Source organism: Triticum urartu, chromosome 1 (assembly GCF_003073215.2).
Source record: "Triticum urartu cultivar G1812 chromosome 1, Tu2.1, whole genome shotgun sequence".
NCBI classification, from domain to species: domain Eukaryota; kingdom Viridiplantae; phylum Streptophyta; class Magnoliopsida; order Poales; family Poaceae; genus Triticum; species Triticum urartu.
The window spans coordinates 443,559,002-443,573,659 of record NC_053022.1 but is presented as its reverse complement, the minus strand read 5'-3'; the positions used below and the strand labels follow the sequence as shown (position 1 = coordinate 443,573,659).

The following is a 14,658-nucleotide window of genomic DNA, read 5'->3' as shown; positions in this document are numbered from 1 at the left end:
GATTTTTCCTATGTCACGCAACCTAGACCTTTCCCACCAAAACAAATTCTATTCTTGAAGCCAGTTGAAAAACAAACATAATAAATTGCTTAACTATGAAGCTGCAACTATACTGCTTTAAAGTGAATTTGAGGGAATAGAGTCGATTTAATTGGACTGAGGCAGTCTCATACTTTCAAAACAACAATACTACCTTGAGCCGTGCAAAGCCACACCTAAGAGCATTTTCAATAGAAGATGTAAATTTGAAGATGTAAAACAGGAGATGTAAAAATTTACATCTCCAAAAAGTGTTTTTTACATCTTCAAAAAGAGGCAACTCCAACAGAAGATGTATATTGGAGATGTAAAACAACAACTCCAATAGATGGTGTAAATGAAAATGTAAAACTATACTTCAACTAGCACTTCATTTGAAACATATAATTCAAACATAGCAAATTCAACTACTACTTCATTTCAGCATAATAACTAAACATAGTTCTAATTAAAAACATAAATTAAAGGACGACTACTACTCGTTCGAGCTACTACATTCATCAAGTTACTAGTAGTAGTTGAGTTTGCTATGTTTTTATTAATTAGAACTATGTTTAATTATGTTTGAAATGAAGTAGCAGTTGAACTTGTTATGTTTGAAGTATAGATTTCAAATGAAATAGTAGTTGAAGTATAGTTTTACATCTCCATTTGCATCTTCTATTGGAGTTGCTCTTTTACATCGTCAATATACATCTTCTGTTGGAGTTGGCACTTTTGGAGATGCAAAAGGCACTTTTTAGAGATGCAAATTTACATCTCCTGTTTTACACCTTCAAATTTGCATCTTCTATTGGAGTAGTTTAGCTAAACATGCTTTTAGTAACAGATCTTCAGCCTTTTGGGATTCTTACTTCCTTGACTTCATTTTTTAATTCTTGTATTATTTGAGGAATAAAGTCTGGTTATTGTAAAAAAAAGAAGAAGCCACACCTAATGTAGGAGTAGCACACAACAGGCACATGGTAAGAGGAAGTTGATTTTCCACCGGTGCATATACTCATACACACAAACACATATACTCATACCTATGAGCACATACATACATATCCCTATAAACATATTCGAGAGATTGAGCCAACACATTTTAAGATTGATGAAGTCATTACACATGAAGGAAACATCGTCTCCCACTGAAACAAACATCGTCGAAGAGCCTCAAATAAATCCAGGAAAAAAGAACACCAATGTCAGGTCTAAAACTTAAAAACCTTGGTGGCCTTTTATTCATTTATAGTGGATATTTGTGATCTTTCTTTTTCCTGACAGGTGGGTGTTTGTAACTTGAAGTAGCTTTTGATTGGCTAAAATGAATGACACTATAAAATTCATCAAAATGAGCTATTAATGATTTCGAGCTAAATAACTGAACATTGTGTGAATTGGGACATGGATTGCCAACGTACCTGAGTACCTGATCAGATTCAGAGCAAAAACAGTTGCCTACTGCATCCACCCAAATTACATCCGTATCTAGACAAATCTAAGACAAGTAATTTGGGACGGAGGTAATATTTACCTGTAGATGAGAATCTGTGCAAGTCTTTTTTTTTTTGCTAGTATCATTCATTCCTGAAACAATCAATAGTTTTGACTTTTGAATACTTTATTATCTGGGCACTACTCCGTTATCTGAAAAGCAAACTTATTCAGTCTCATGATATTTGCTTCATCCTTTGCACAAGAATGCTACACCTACCTTTGAGAAGGAAAACAGCTGAACAACAACTTCCAACCCCATTGTGCAGTCCCACGAAAGAAAAGAAAACAGAAGGGCCTGTCGTAGCAAAAACAGATGAATCGACATGTTCTGTCTGCTAGTAGTCTTCAGCCGTCAAGGAAACGAGCAAACTCCGTGGGCTTGAGCGTGCGTCTCACGTCCTCCCAGTTGTCCACCAGGTCCGGGAGTGGGCTGGTGTGGATCTTGACGTGCCTGCTGGACAGCCTCCTCACCGGGAGCCCCAGGAACTCCTGCACCCGAGACAGCGCCTGCAAACCAAACCATTCCAACAACAATGCTTCGTCACCCACTTACCCCGATGGATGATACTCCCTTCATTCCAAATTATAGTGCTTCCTCTATTCCCGTGCTTCAACTTTGACCATAAATTTAACCAACGAGACCGACTGCGGCGGGAGCAAAAGTTATACCAGTGAATTCGTTGGTTAAATTTATGGTCAAAGTTGGACCTCAGGAAGCGCGGGCACACTATATTTTGAAATGAAGGGAGTATATGATATGATATGATTGATATGGCCGGGGAGCTTACATTGTTGTCGCGGATTAAGTCCTCGTAGTAGAGGATCATGTGGCGCGTGGCGCGGAAGCGGCGCAGGCAGGCGTCCATGGACTGCTCCGCGCTTCTCATGCTTGGGATCAGAGATGACACGCCCACCTCCGGTTTGAACCTCGCTAGGATCTCAGCCTGCATGCACACCACATAATGGACAAGAGCTTTACTCTCTTCTTTCACTCTAGGCAACAAGAACAGATGAATGGATCTGAGATGATTGCATGCGAGAGTCACCTCCTCTTGTGAGTGCACATGCGCTTTGTGGGTGCCGTTCAACTGCTTCTCCTTTTTGTCATGGTCGTTCGCTAACACAGAGACGAGCCTCCTTAATGTATTCCTCCTGAAGAGAAATATCACCATCACACCCTTTTTGATCAAATAATCCACAATCTCATCTGGATAATCCATAAGACCCTGCAAACACATGCACGCACCAATTCATAAACTCCCTATTTTATACTCTATCTATTACTACAATCATTCTACCTAAAACTACTTTTGTTTGGCAATCTATATATATATTTGCACCTAAACTTTGTCGGTTTAATAGCAACAGCAGTATAAGATAGCTGTTAAATAACTGAATGATGGTGTACCTGATTTAGCATCCACTTCAATCCAAATGCAGCCGTGCATTCATTTTTTGCTGCGCTGGTGCGCCAATCCAAATCATACAGCTTGTCAAGAGTCCACAAGATCGACGCAATATCCTCTCTGCGCTCCCTCACCGAGAAGATTTCACCATTTGAGCTCACATTGGGGTGGCTGTTGAGCAGAGTCTCAAACCACCCACTGCCTGATCTTTGCATAGATATAATGACGAAGAAACGGACCGGGGTACATGCGCATTCTCCCCTACGATTTTAACAACATGAATGGATCAGAAAGAGTCAAAAACAGAAAACACAACATGTAAATATGCACTGCATTGCTCTACAAAAACAGGGTCAGGTACAGAAGCGAGGCAATCTGTCTGTGTACAGAGGAAGTTTTACGACAAAAGTTACCTGTCGTAACTCATAGGTCTTGGAAAGTGCACATACTGCATCTGATCATATGGAATTTCTGAAGGTCTTTTGCATAGAACGTTTGTTCGTTCTTCTGCTCCGTTCATTTCTTCTTCATTTTCTAAGGCAATTTGAGTGAAGGAGAAGTAGCAGGCATACAAACCAAATAGTGCAATGAAGAAGACAAGCATTGATTGTACAGGAAACAACGTTCCCTTTGAGCTTTTAGATGAGTACACGATCTGCAAATATGTACATATGAAATTCAGTGATCACATGATGCAAAAAATGAACAGGTCGAACAAAAAAATGAAATATATTCCCGTTATGTTACCATTTTTGCTTGCAACATTTATGCTGCATCAACTGAATGTTAATAGGTTTCCACATTTGCACCAAGAAGTCTTCGTCCTCATTGAGAACACGGCTGACGCCACTGCACTGCAGGTCATTCACAGGATTAGTAAGTTAGGTCTTCAGCTAGATATACAGATATTGCGGTTTTAGATGTTTATTTCTAGCAAATGAAAGGAACTACTAGTGCAATGATCTTTTTATGGCCCCTAATTGTTACGGCATTAGAAAACATGTTTCTGCTGACAACACTTTTTCTCTCGAACACTTTCTGCTTACAACAATCGGAAAGAGTCATATGATGATTCAGGACAAAAAGAGCAAAGTACACTAAGAAAATCGTGGGTGACGCTGTACCATTGATTGATTGTGAATGATTTGCCTATATTGTTGAAGAATAATCAGTGCAGGCTTGATTGCGCAAGCAACAACCTAAGCAGGAGCATCATTTTCATTTACAAGTACAAGCTGCTCAGCAGGAGAACAAAAAGAGCAGCAACAGCAGCAGCAGCAACAACAACAGCAGCAGCAGCAGCAGCAAACGGCTAGACGCAACACACGGCAGTAACTGCTGAATTCTTGTGCCAAGAATTGGACAGAATGCTCGATCAACCGCAAGACAGGCGAGAACCTCATCAATGAAGTATGACTTCACTTGTTTTACCTGATGACCGATGACTCTGCTTCCAGTGCGGCTGGCGGAAGATATAATCTTGTCTGTCGGTTCTGCTCTCAGAATTGGAGGAGAAGGTGGCTTGGAATCCGGAGGGAGAGAAAGAGTGTGAGAGAGCGTTGCCGAGTTTGTTTGCTTGGAACTACTAGACTAGAGAGAAAAGAAAGCGCAGAGGAAGGGAGTGTCAGTGGAGCAGCAGATATGACAGTTTGGAAGCAGCCAAACGGAAATGGCTATGTGTGTAACTGGGACTGCCAGTGTGCAGAGAAAGAGAGACCATATGGACGGGTGGTACTATGACGCAATTTCAGGGGAAATCACCTACCGCGCTATCTGTGTGTGAGAGAGACAAACGCATGCCTCCTAAATTGTGTGAAACACCAACCGCACAAACACTCGTATAGTATGAGCGCTTCATATGACACAACTGAAGACTAAATTTATAAATTATCTAAGAAAATTGAGCACGCCCAAAGCGTTGCTTTTTTAGTACGATCACCTCAATGATGAGTGACAAACAAGTTTATCTCCATGCATAGGTTCAATTTATTTTCAAATGTGTATTTTATTTGTCAAACAGTTTTATGATAGTTTTAATAGTATAGCCAATCGATGGCTATATGCCACTGCCATCTCATTTACATCTATCATTTTTTTACACTCAATCCTCATTGGATTGGCACATGATTGAATCAACAAACCTAAACTGTTTATTTCCTTTTTGGTTACCAAGTACACACCTTGTGACCATTCACATCTACTAGCTAAATGCCCATGCTTTGCAACGGGAATAGAAAGCCATGAGTAGAAATATTCATTCATTCGAGGAACAACGAACATCAATGTTTTGCACACCCATTGAATAAAACATGTTAACAGTGCTTGGCGATATGCCATGTAAATAGCATATATGAAGCACACAAAAGAGGTTACCCTGTTTTTAGAGGGACGGATTGATCAGTACCAACATGGATGGAAACTTAACGCCTTTTGAGAATTAACCCACAAATTTTCTCCAAGCAAATAACACATTTTATTATAAATTTCCAATTAACATGAAAACGACACAACTATATGCAACCGAAACAACTTTTGCAGGAACAAAAGCAGATAATGGTAAAATAGTTTGATAGCCAAATACATATAGTTAGAACACAAATGAAGTTTGCAACCAGTAAATGGAAAAGAGTACATAGGAGCATCGGACGCGGTAATGCCATTCGATATGTATAACAATAACTAATTTGACAGTTTTAGGATCTGAAAGACATAGCAGAACATATGCACAGAAGAGACTTGGACAGAAAATTGCAACTTTCACACTGCAGGATTATATAACCTTCAATCTAAAAAAAGGATTATAACCTTCAAGCTGTAGTTTATATGGTACGCATCTTGCTAGCAGGAGCAAGATCAAATTGTAGCTAATAAAGCAATGTTGTAAATTAATTATGCAATAAAAAAACAAGTGTCAGGGTGGTACCTTCATGCATCTTGCTAGTAAGCTCAGGATCAAACTGTAACTCATCGCAGAGATTTTGGAGGAACAGTGCTTTCCTAGGAGCTGCAGCGAAATCAATATTAAAGGATTTTGCAAGCCCCTTTCTATATGACGAGATGATTACTTCTGCTTTGTGCTTCCCCAATCCAAATATATTTCTCACATCTTTCAAAGGAATACGCTGCGATTTTTAATCACACAAATATTTACGTTATTAATATACTAACGAATAAAACTTTTCAATGGACATACGACATGAGGCAAAATATAAACTGCGGAAGACCATGTATCATGTCTTTAGAGTCTCATGGTCATACCCAACTAATGAACTCTTGAAAAAATAGGGCAACTCATATCTTATACACCATTAAAGAATATATAGCAAAAATATTTGATCAATGTCTATATGTGTAAGTTTATTGTTCCGTGCAACGCACGGGCATCCCGTTACACAGATACCTCATACCTATGGTAGCATCCCACAGCTGAAGAAGTTTATTCGGGCAACACTGCATATTCTTTTCATATCCAAGTCTGATCTTAATATGTTATACATCCCACCTGTCACAAAGAAAACTGAGGGTTCAGAAATCTTCCGAATAGAAAAAAAAGCATCCCCATTGATTTTAACATGAAAATTTCTTGGGCATACTACAAATCTATATAAGGATGCTTACAAAAAAAGTGACCATGATCAACTCTAATTCTGAGTATTCACATTGAATATATAAGTGTTGCTAATCTCCTGTATTTCAGAGCTAGATACGGTAGTAATCTCCTCTGAATTTGCACATAACACAACTTGTACATTGCACACACAGATTTGCAGCATACATTGCACCAGAAACATCACACGCAGTGGCCTGCTACCCCGCAAAATGTATTCATCACACACGTTAGCCTGCTGCATTACTAATTGCTGAAGCTGATGATCACAATCAACAAGAACAAGACAAAATCATGAAAAAGAGGGTCGAGGTAGTGAGTCATCAGGTCTAATCGTGCTCTGGCGGGGAGCCGGCGGCCGGGAAGAGGAGCAAGACCCCGGCGGCGGTGTTGAGGAGGAGAAGGATCCCGGTGACGGCGCACTACGGTACGCGGCGACGAAGAACCGGGTGCCACGGATCCCGGCGGCGGTGCGAGGAGGTGGGGAAGCTGTCGCGGCCGGCGGCGCCTCGCACCGCGGCTCCCTCCTCCGCTTCCCGGCACAAGAGATCCACCGGCGGCACGCCATCGCCGCGATGCCACCCGCCTGGCCACCAGATTTTTCGTCCGCGCGCGTTTCGCAACGGAGCGGAGCAGGGTTATGTGGGCCCGGCCGCCACGCCCTGAGGCGGCAGCGACTGTTCCTGCTGCGCGCGACGCGACCGCTCACTCTGGTTGTCGGTTGGTGAAGTTTGGCCATTTCTGCCGACACTGCCCGTGATCTCCTTCTCCTGGCTCTCTCTACTCTGTTTTAAGGGCATCCGGACTGAACAAATTTGGCCCGTTAGTGCGTGTCCATTTTAACTCTCTATTTTTCTGTTTACAAGCCGTGTCTTTCATTTTTTTTTACTCTTTCCGTTCCTAAATACTTGTCTTTCTAGACATTTCAATAAATGACTACATACGAAGCAAAATAAGTGAATCTACGCTCTAAAATATGTCTACATACATTCATATGTAGTAGTCATTTGGAATGTCTAAAAAGACAAATATTTAGAAACGAAGGGAGTATATCGGATCACATACATATGATCAATGGAGAAGAAGAGATAGAAAAAGATAATAATAAATAAATGCTTTGTGGTGGGCCTAATTTTGTGTGACTGCGCAGGTCCAGTGACCAGACATGTTTGGGCACTTTTCATACTCATTTCATATATGAAATGAATATAAGGGGCATTTAAAAAGACTTTGAGGGGTTTGATTGGGTTAATTTTTTGTTTCTCTCTTTTATCCGATCAGTAATCCCTGCATCCATCTGGTTAATTTGAAAAGCCCGTTTGTAGATGCTCTAAGCAACCAACGGCAACGGGACGGTGCTCTGCATGTGGGCCCTGCCGCCACACAATGAGGCGGCAGCATTGTTTCTGCTGGGCGCGACGCGACAGCACTGCGAGCTGTCGGTTGGTGGCTTTTGTCCAGTTGTGCCGACACTTCTCTCATAATACATGACGTTTTTTTTTTGCGGGAGATAATACACGACGTTCGTTTCTTTATATGAGGCAGGAAGTGCCTCATTTTGCGCAGCCGCCCGCTCACTCCTCTCGTCTCTGCTCTTTACTTTCCCTAGCACACTGAGAAAAACAGCTCAAATAGCTTCTTTGATCATGATTTTGAGCGATTTGAAGGCCGATTCAGAAGAAGTATTAGTTGAAGAAAAGATAGATCAAGGTAAGATCTATTCATTTTTGTTGGTTTCGTTCACATGCATGATGTTTTTGTTCTGTTTGATTAGTTTCTAAGTATGTATTCTCTATTGTTTTAGGCATGATTTCATCACTTTGTGGAGCCATTTGGAGCTTATGGAGTAGGATTTGCCGTGTGAAGTGAACTACGAAGTTGAAGATCAAGGTACAAGCTTTGCAATACATGGATTTGCTTGTGCATGCACGGTGAAAATTAGTTAGTCTTTTAGCCCATCATTATCTATGTGATGTTTACTGCTTAGAAGTTAGAAAAGTTTTCAGATGACGTATGTTGCATTTTTTGTGTGGAGTAACGTATGTTGCATTTATAGCCATTCTTTTCACATGAGTAAGTTGAAGATGTTGTAGATCAATGTTAGCTGTATCCGTTACTAGTAATTTTTTTGACAAGCAAGATGTTGTTACTTTTGTCATTAAGTCATAATTAGTACTTCTGTTGAACGTATAGGTTGGGTTAGAGCCAAAACTTGGACAACAAATATTTGACGGTATTGTAGATCACGTTAGGCCTTTCAAATGCATTAATTTAGTTTGACATGCGAAAAGTTCTTAATATGCTAATTAAGAAAAAGTTTGTACTGTAATTGGTCATTGCATGATTAAATGTGATGCTATTTCATGTGGTATGTTTATTAATAATTTTTATAGTCAGGAAACCGTAGGTCTATTTTTTTATGTCGCAATAATCTAAGTTTTGTATATTAAGATTAGATGCTAATATCCTTAATGATGTATGTAATTAGGTAAAAAATATCATCTGAGTAGCAAACAATGAGGAGATGGTGTGATTGAAGAAATTGTGTTTCGATCTTTGATGTCCCTTTTGAGGTGATGATCACATACATGCAAAGTGCCATTTTGATGCTTTTGATAGCAAAAAAAATCCATGTCTAATATTTATGTTCATGTGATAATAGGTTGAGTCCATTGATATATTACTGGTGATATGTTCATGCTGACGGATTTTTTTTGAACTATTGTGGCGCTTAATTTTATTCAGAACAACATCCAAATTGAAGCTGAGGTATAAATGAGACTGTGTAATTTTGTATATATTTTTTATATTGATTTACTATTGTGAATGATGTTACTTCTGCTGCAAATATTTCTAGCAAAACTACGGTTATTTGTTTAGTCATATGATATTTAAATGTTATCATCATACTATTATGTTTAAGGTCCAACCGAATGATACTAAAAAAAGTCGACTATTTTCTAATGAAAATATGTTATTAAAATGTATTCTCATTTCATTAGTTGTAATAAACTATTTTTATTGGATGATATGAAAATGTTATTAAAATCAAAATATACTAAAAGTTTTAATCGTATCTTATTAAAGTGTTATGATCGTATTATTATGTTTAGAGTCGAACCGAGTGATATTACAAAAGCAAAAAAAATCAAATTTTGGAAAATGTTCAGAATTCCAAAATTCTGTTGCTATTTTGAAAAAATATTTGGAACTTTGAAAAAAGTTTCCCATTTTTCCAAAAATAAATTACTGTTTTACAAAATTGTTCGAGATTTCTAAAAAGTTTCCTATTTTTTGAAAAGAATTACTGTTTTGCAAAAATGTTCGAGATTTCTAAAGAAAAATGGTATTTTAAAAATATTCCAAATTCAAAAAATAATCTTGGTTTAGTGAATTTTTCACAATTCAAAATAATGTTCGCGTATAAAAGATACACATTTTCGAAAAATATTATGAATTGTCAACAAATGTTCGTATTTTAAAAAAATCACAAATTCAAATAATTTCCATGTTTTTATAATAAAATTTGGTGTTTTCTAAAAATGTTTTTGAATTTTTAAATATTGGTGTTTTTAAAAAATGTTTGTGAATTTTTAAAGATGTTTCTGTTTCAAATATTGTTCGCATTTTTTCTGAAAGTGTACATGGTTTTCAAGAGCATCTTTAGGATTTTAAATATGGTTCATGTTTTCTAAAATATTCAAAAACTTCATACCTTAAAATCTCCTCGATTGAAAGGAAAAGTAGATTGAATAATTCATGGGTCTTCTCTGGCGTACGTTGACGTAACAAAACTCTTAAATGCGATCAATGAATGTAAAAAAAAATCACAGATTGATCACTTCAAACCTAGCGAAACCGAGAAGCTAAATGTTCCTTTTTCACGTGCACACAGTTTACTTGCACATATAATTCTAATTAGCTTTAAATGCATATTATTTTCCTCCGTTGCAACGCACGGGCATATGTGCTAGTTATTTCAAATGTAAATATGGATATAAAAATGTTCTTCCCTTTTAATATATTTAAAGTTTTAATCAGCTAATAATAAAATATTCGGTTACTAATTATTTGAAATGTAAATATAGATTAATGATGGCGGCGTTGTTGCACCCATCTATTTTGACAATATAGTGATAATACGTTCCATAAGTATAAGGGAGTCCTTGATCACCAAATTGGAAGGTAAAGTCACTTTTATCCGAGACAAAATTTCACATTATTCATTAGGAATTAACAATCTAAAATAAATGGCATCACTTGTCCAATAGTCAACATCCATCAATTCACCATCATAAAATTAGACGTACAAAGGAACAAGATACAACATCATTCATCGACATCACATACTGATATGTGGACTTTACAACCAGTAGCAATATTTCCATGGCATGTGCTTCTACCTTGTAATGCTGTCCTCCTAATCTGGACCTTTGGTTCCTTCCATTACTTGTGCTTGTCAAAGAAATGTGCCTTTTCCAACCTGGATCTTTCGATCAAATGATTTTTTTGTCGAAAAGGACCAGGTGCCCAACACAATTGTCAAAAAGGACTACCTGTAGATGAAATTGACAAAAGAGACCCCCGGTCGTGGCGGCAAGCGCGGCAGGCGACACGTGACACCTGCCGCTAAGGATGGCAATGGATCGGGTTCGGCTCGGGTTGAACAATATCATATCCATACCCAAATCCATGAAGACATTATGTGCCCATCCACACAAAAAATCCATGGGCGAAAAATTATGTCCATGTCCAAACCCGACGAATATCCATCGGGTATGGATAACCATCGGGTTGTCGCAACACATATACATAAGAAGTAGCACAACATTCACATAAGCTCTCAAATTCTCACAAAATGACAAAGCACAAGTGCATAACATCAAATAAGCTCTTAAATTCTCACAAAATGACATAGGACAAGTGAACATCACCAAGAAAGCTCTCCGATTCTCATAATGACATAACATTAAATAAACCTAAGTACACAATTCTCTGTCCTCGTAGAATGACATAGCAATAACACAACATCATTTCTCGATCTCGATTTCTCATAAAATGGCATAACACAATGTCAAGCAAGCACATGTACCACCATATGTAGAGAGGTAAAGTCTAGCGGCATCTAGGGCTGCGGGAGGAGGAAGTCGAGGTGATGGAGATGACGCTTAATTGCGAGTCATTTACCGAGGATATAGAAGAATGAGAAGAGGCAGAGAAGTTACGATGGGAACTGGGGAGGGATCGCATAGTTTCTTTTTTACTTTTTATAAAGGAAAAATACATTGAAAGATGGGATAGTGGGGATCATCGAATTTTGCCACGCATGTCATACTATCGGGTCGGGTTCGGGTATATCCATGGATACATAATTATATCCATGCCCTACCCACGATTAATCGGGTCGGGTTTGGGTTCTGCCCATGGACGTAAAAATGTACTCAGACCCTACCCATTCGGGTCAGGTATCCGCGGGTATCCATGTCCATGGATAAAATTGCGGGCCCTGCCGCCACACATTGAGGCGACCAACATCGTATAACGTGTTTCCGTGTCGGGACGTAACGGGGTCGGACAGGTGAGCCCTGCCGCCACGGTACGAGGCAGCCTGTACTACTGCTGCCGCCTGGTTGCCGACATGACATATGCACGCCCGACAAGGCGGTGGGCCATGCCGCCACTCCATGAGGCGGCCGCATTGTTTGTGATGCTTACCAGCCGACAGCATCTGCTGTTGCTTCAGGATTTTTTGTTGAAAAGGACCTCTCGCCAACACAATTGACAAAATGACTACCTACAGATCAAATTGACAAAAAAGACCCCCTCAACGGTGGCGGCAGGCGCGGCGATCGACGCGTGGCTCTTGCTGCCACGCTCGGAGGCGGCGGGACCGGCCGCCACACGTTGAGGCAGCCGACCATCTATTACGTAATTTCCAGCGCGCCGGTCCCGGGATGGAACGGGGCCGGGCATGTGGGCCCTGCCTCCACTCGACGAGGCGGATGACACTGTTGTTGCCGCGCGCTAGCCAACAACACTTGTTGCATGCGCGACGAGGAGGTGGGCCACGCTACTATTCCTCGAGGCGCCCGTGCTGTTGCTGCTGCTCGTGGCGCGACAACTTCGGTGTGGAAGACGGCGATGATTCCCACGCGCGGATGACGCTGATTTCCACGGGAGGGAATCCGATGCTGTGCGGTAGGTGAGTTTTTGACGTCTTGTGCCGACACTCTGTGGTGCTTCTCTGCACTCTCTTTGCTTCCCTGCATACACTCTCCACTCCACTCCATCTGGTTCGCATGCTGCTCGGCGGGAATCGTTTTTGGCAGTGATTCCACTATGATGCTGCCCGTTGTTTGATAATTGCCACTGCTTTCTATGCAGACAACACCGATCAAAAGCAGTGCGTGATTCCCGCCTAAAGTTGTGTTCATCGGTTGCTGCGACCGACGCGAGAACACCGAGGCACACCATGCCGACACTGGTAGCACTGTTTTGAATCATGCGTATTTCCCACCTAATTTTTTTTTGTTCGTGCCTATTTTCTCGCCATCATTTCGTGAGGCCAAGGCAGCAGAAGAAGCTGGCGATGGAAAACAAAAATATCCACGCTAGACTCGGTAGATACTTGTGGTAGTATTTTAAATTTTGCAACCATTTGTATCTTAATTTCGGTAGTTTAATGTAGTTTTATTTCATTAGTTACATGTAGCATTATTTCTTTTTTTTGAGGGGAAAGATTGCAATTATATTAAAATATCATCACAGTCATTACAATCAGATTGCACCAGCAACGCCAAAACCAGTGGTAGTTGGCCCATATGGACAGCCCCCCTACCACTGCTCTGGGTTAGTCTGGCTAACTCATGAGCAACTTTGTTGCCATCTTTCCCAATCTTTCGAAAGACAATGTTTGAACTATCTTGAATAAGATCCCTAATCATAATATAATGTTCTCTCCAAGCTGCAAGAGGGGTTGCAGGGGACAGAATGTTCAAAATAACTGCAGCACAATCAGATTCTATGATGATCTTATCATTTCCCAAGTCAAGAGCAGCCTTCAGCCCAGTGACACACGCACAAACTTCAGCCTCTTCGGCACTTGCACAGGGATGGAGTTTTACGCCCTCTGCTCTAACAAGTCTGCCCATGAAGTCTCTTATAATGTACCCAGCACTAGATTCACCCGAAATGGCCACAAACGCAGCATCTGTGTTTACTTTCAGCCATCCCACAGGAGGTCTAGTCCAACTAGACATACCAGCATGGCTTGGACCAGGTTTGGTCAACACCGACCTATGACACTTCTGCGGAGAAGGCGCAACAACCGGCTTCTTTCCTTTATCATCAGTAGCGAGGCGTTCACCCCAAAAAGAAACAGAGAAGTTTTGCAGGAATCTAACCGAGTCTAAAATGGAGCTCTTCCCTTGGTTGTGGACCACATCATTTCGGAGGAACCAAGCATGCCAGAACACAAGAAGCACCAAATCACGCTGCCTTGGTTTGATTTTTGCAAGGAGGATTAGAAGCCAGTCAGGCCCATTGTAAATAAAAACCCTTTCCCCAGGAAGATCCCACACCCCTCGCAACTGATCTCTTAAGGCACGGGCTTTGGTACATACCACAAATATCAACATTTATTCTCGTCTGCTATACCACAAATATTGCACGTACTATCAATCTCCAGATTCCTTTTGCACGTACTATGAAAACTGTTCTCGTCTGCCATACCACAAATATTGCACGTACTATCAATCTCCAGATTCCTTTTGCATTTATTCTGCTTTGTAGCAAGATTATCACAGGCCAACCTCCAACCAAAGGACCGGACCTTGTTTGGGATATCAGCATTCCACACCAACTTCCACATATTCCTGTCCCCCTTTGGAGCAGCGCTACTTCCGGTCAGGTTGTTATTACAGTGCTTCAAATTATATGCAAGCTTGTACGCACTACGGACAGAGAAATGCCCAGACGTTTCATAGTGCCACGCTGGAGTATCCTCCATCTCATGTATCGGAATCTTTATCTTTAAGATCACCTCCACATCATTTGGCCAAAACACCTGTCTCACCAACTCCTCATTCCATCCCTTTCTCTCAGGTAAGAAGAGATCACACACTC

The 14,658-nt window shown here is 40.5% G+C and overlaps 1 protein-coding gene and 1 long non-coding RNA gene across 6 annotated transcripts in view; one reads left to right on the top strand and one right to left on the bottom strand.

Annotated features, from left to right (window-relative positions):
- Positions 1 to 1,608: 1,608 nt before the first annotated feature.
- Positions 1,609 to 7,292, bottom strand: LOC125517290 (nodulation protein H-like). 4 transcript variants are annotated; one of them, XM_048682490.1, is made up of 9 exons: positions 6,546 to 7,292; positions 6,335 to 6,429; positions 5,851 to 6,049; positions 3,675 to 3,781; positions 3,341 to 3,582; positions 2,930 to 3,188; positions 2,568 to 2,747; positions 2,310 to 2,465; positions 1,609 to 2,028 (listed from the first exon to the last, which is right to left on the bottom strand). In XM_048682490.1, the coding sequence occupies exons 4-9, from the start codon at positions 3,690 to 3,692 to the stop codon at positions 1,867 to 1,869; spliced, it is 1,017 nt and encodes a 338-aa protein (XP_048538447.1). In that variant the 5' UTR covers positions 3,693 to 3,781; positions 5,851 to 6,049; positions 6,335 to 6,429; positions 6,546 to 7,292; the 3' UTR covers positions 1,609 to 1,866. The 4 variants fall into 4 exon arrangements, with proteins under 4 accessions (XP_048538447.1, XP_048538454.1, XP_048538440.1 ...); XM_048682497.1 differs by having other exon boundaries at positions 5,851 to 5,931; XM_048682483.1 differs by having other exon boundaries at positions 6,335 to 7,292.
- A 794-nt stretch (positions 7,293 to 8,086) lies between these two features.
- Positions 8,087 to 14,658, top strand: part of LOC125517285 — a 31,427-nt gene continuing 24,855 nt past the window's right edge. For both annotated transcript variants that reach the window (XR_007287536.1, XR_007287537.1), the window contains exons 1-4: positions 8,087 to 8,244; positions 8,339 to 8,424; positions 9,023 to 9,107; positions 9,197 to 9,303. This is a non-coding gene — a long non-coding RNA (uncharacterized LOC125517285). The remainder of the gene's footprint in view (positions 8,245 to 8,338; positions 8,425 to 9,022; positions 9,108 to 9,196; positions 9,304 to 14,658) is intronic.

What these genes read in the sequence shown, in the direction of transcription:
- LOC125517290 (XM_048682483.1), bottom strand. An exon ending in ATGTGCACTCACAAGAGGAG is followed by an intron (nt 2,466 to 2,567) that starts GTGACTCTCGCA and finishes GTGTGCATGCAG; the next exon opens with GCTGAGATCCTAGCGAGGTT. An exon ending in ACTTAATCCGCGACAACAAT is followed by an intron (nt 2,029 to 2,309) that starts GTAAGCTCCCCG and finishes TTTGGTTTGCAG; the next exon opens with GCGCTGTCTCGGGTGCAGGA.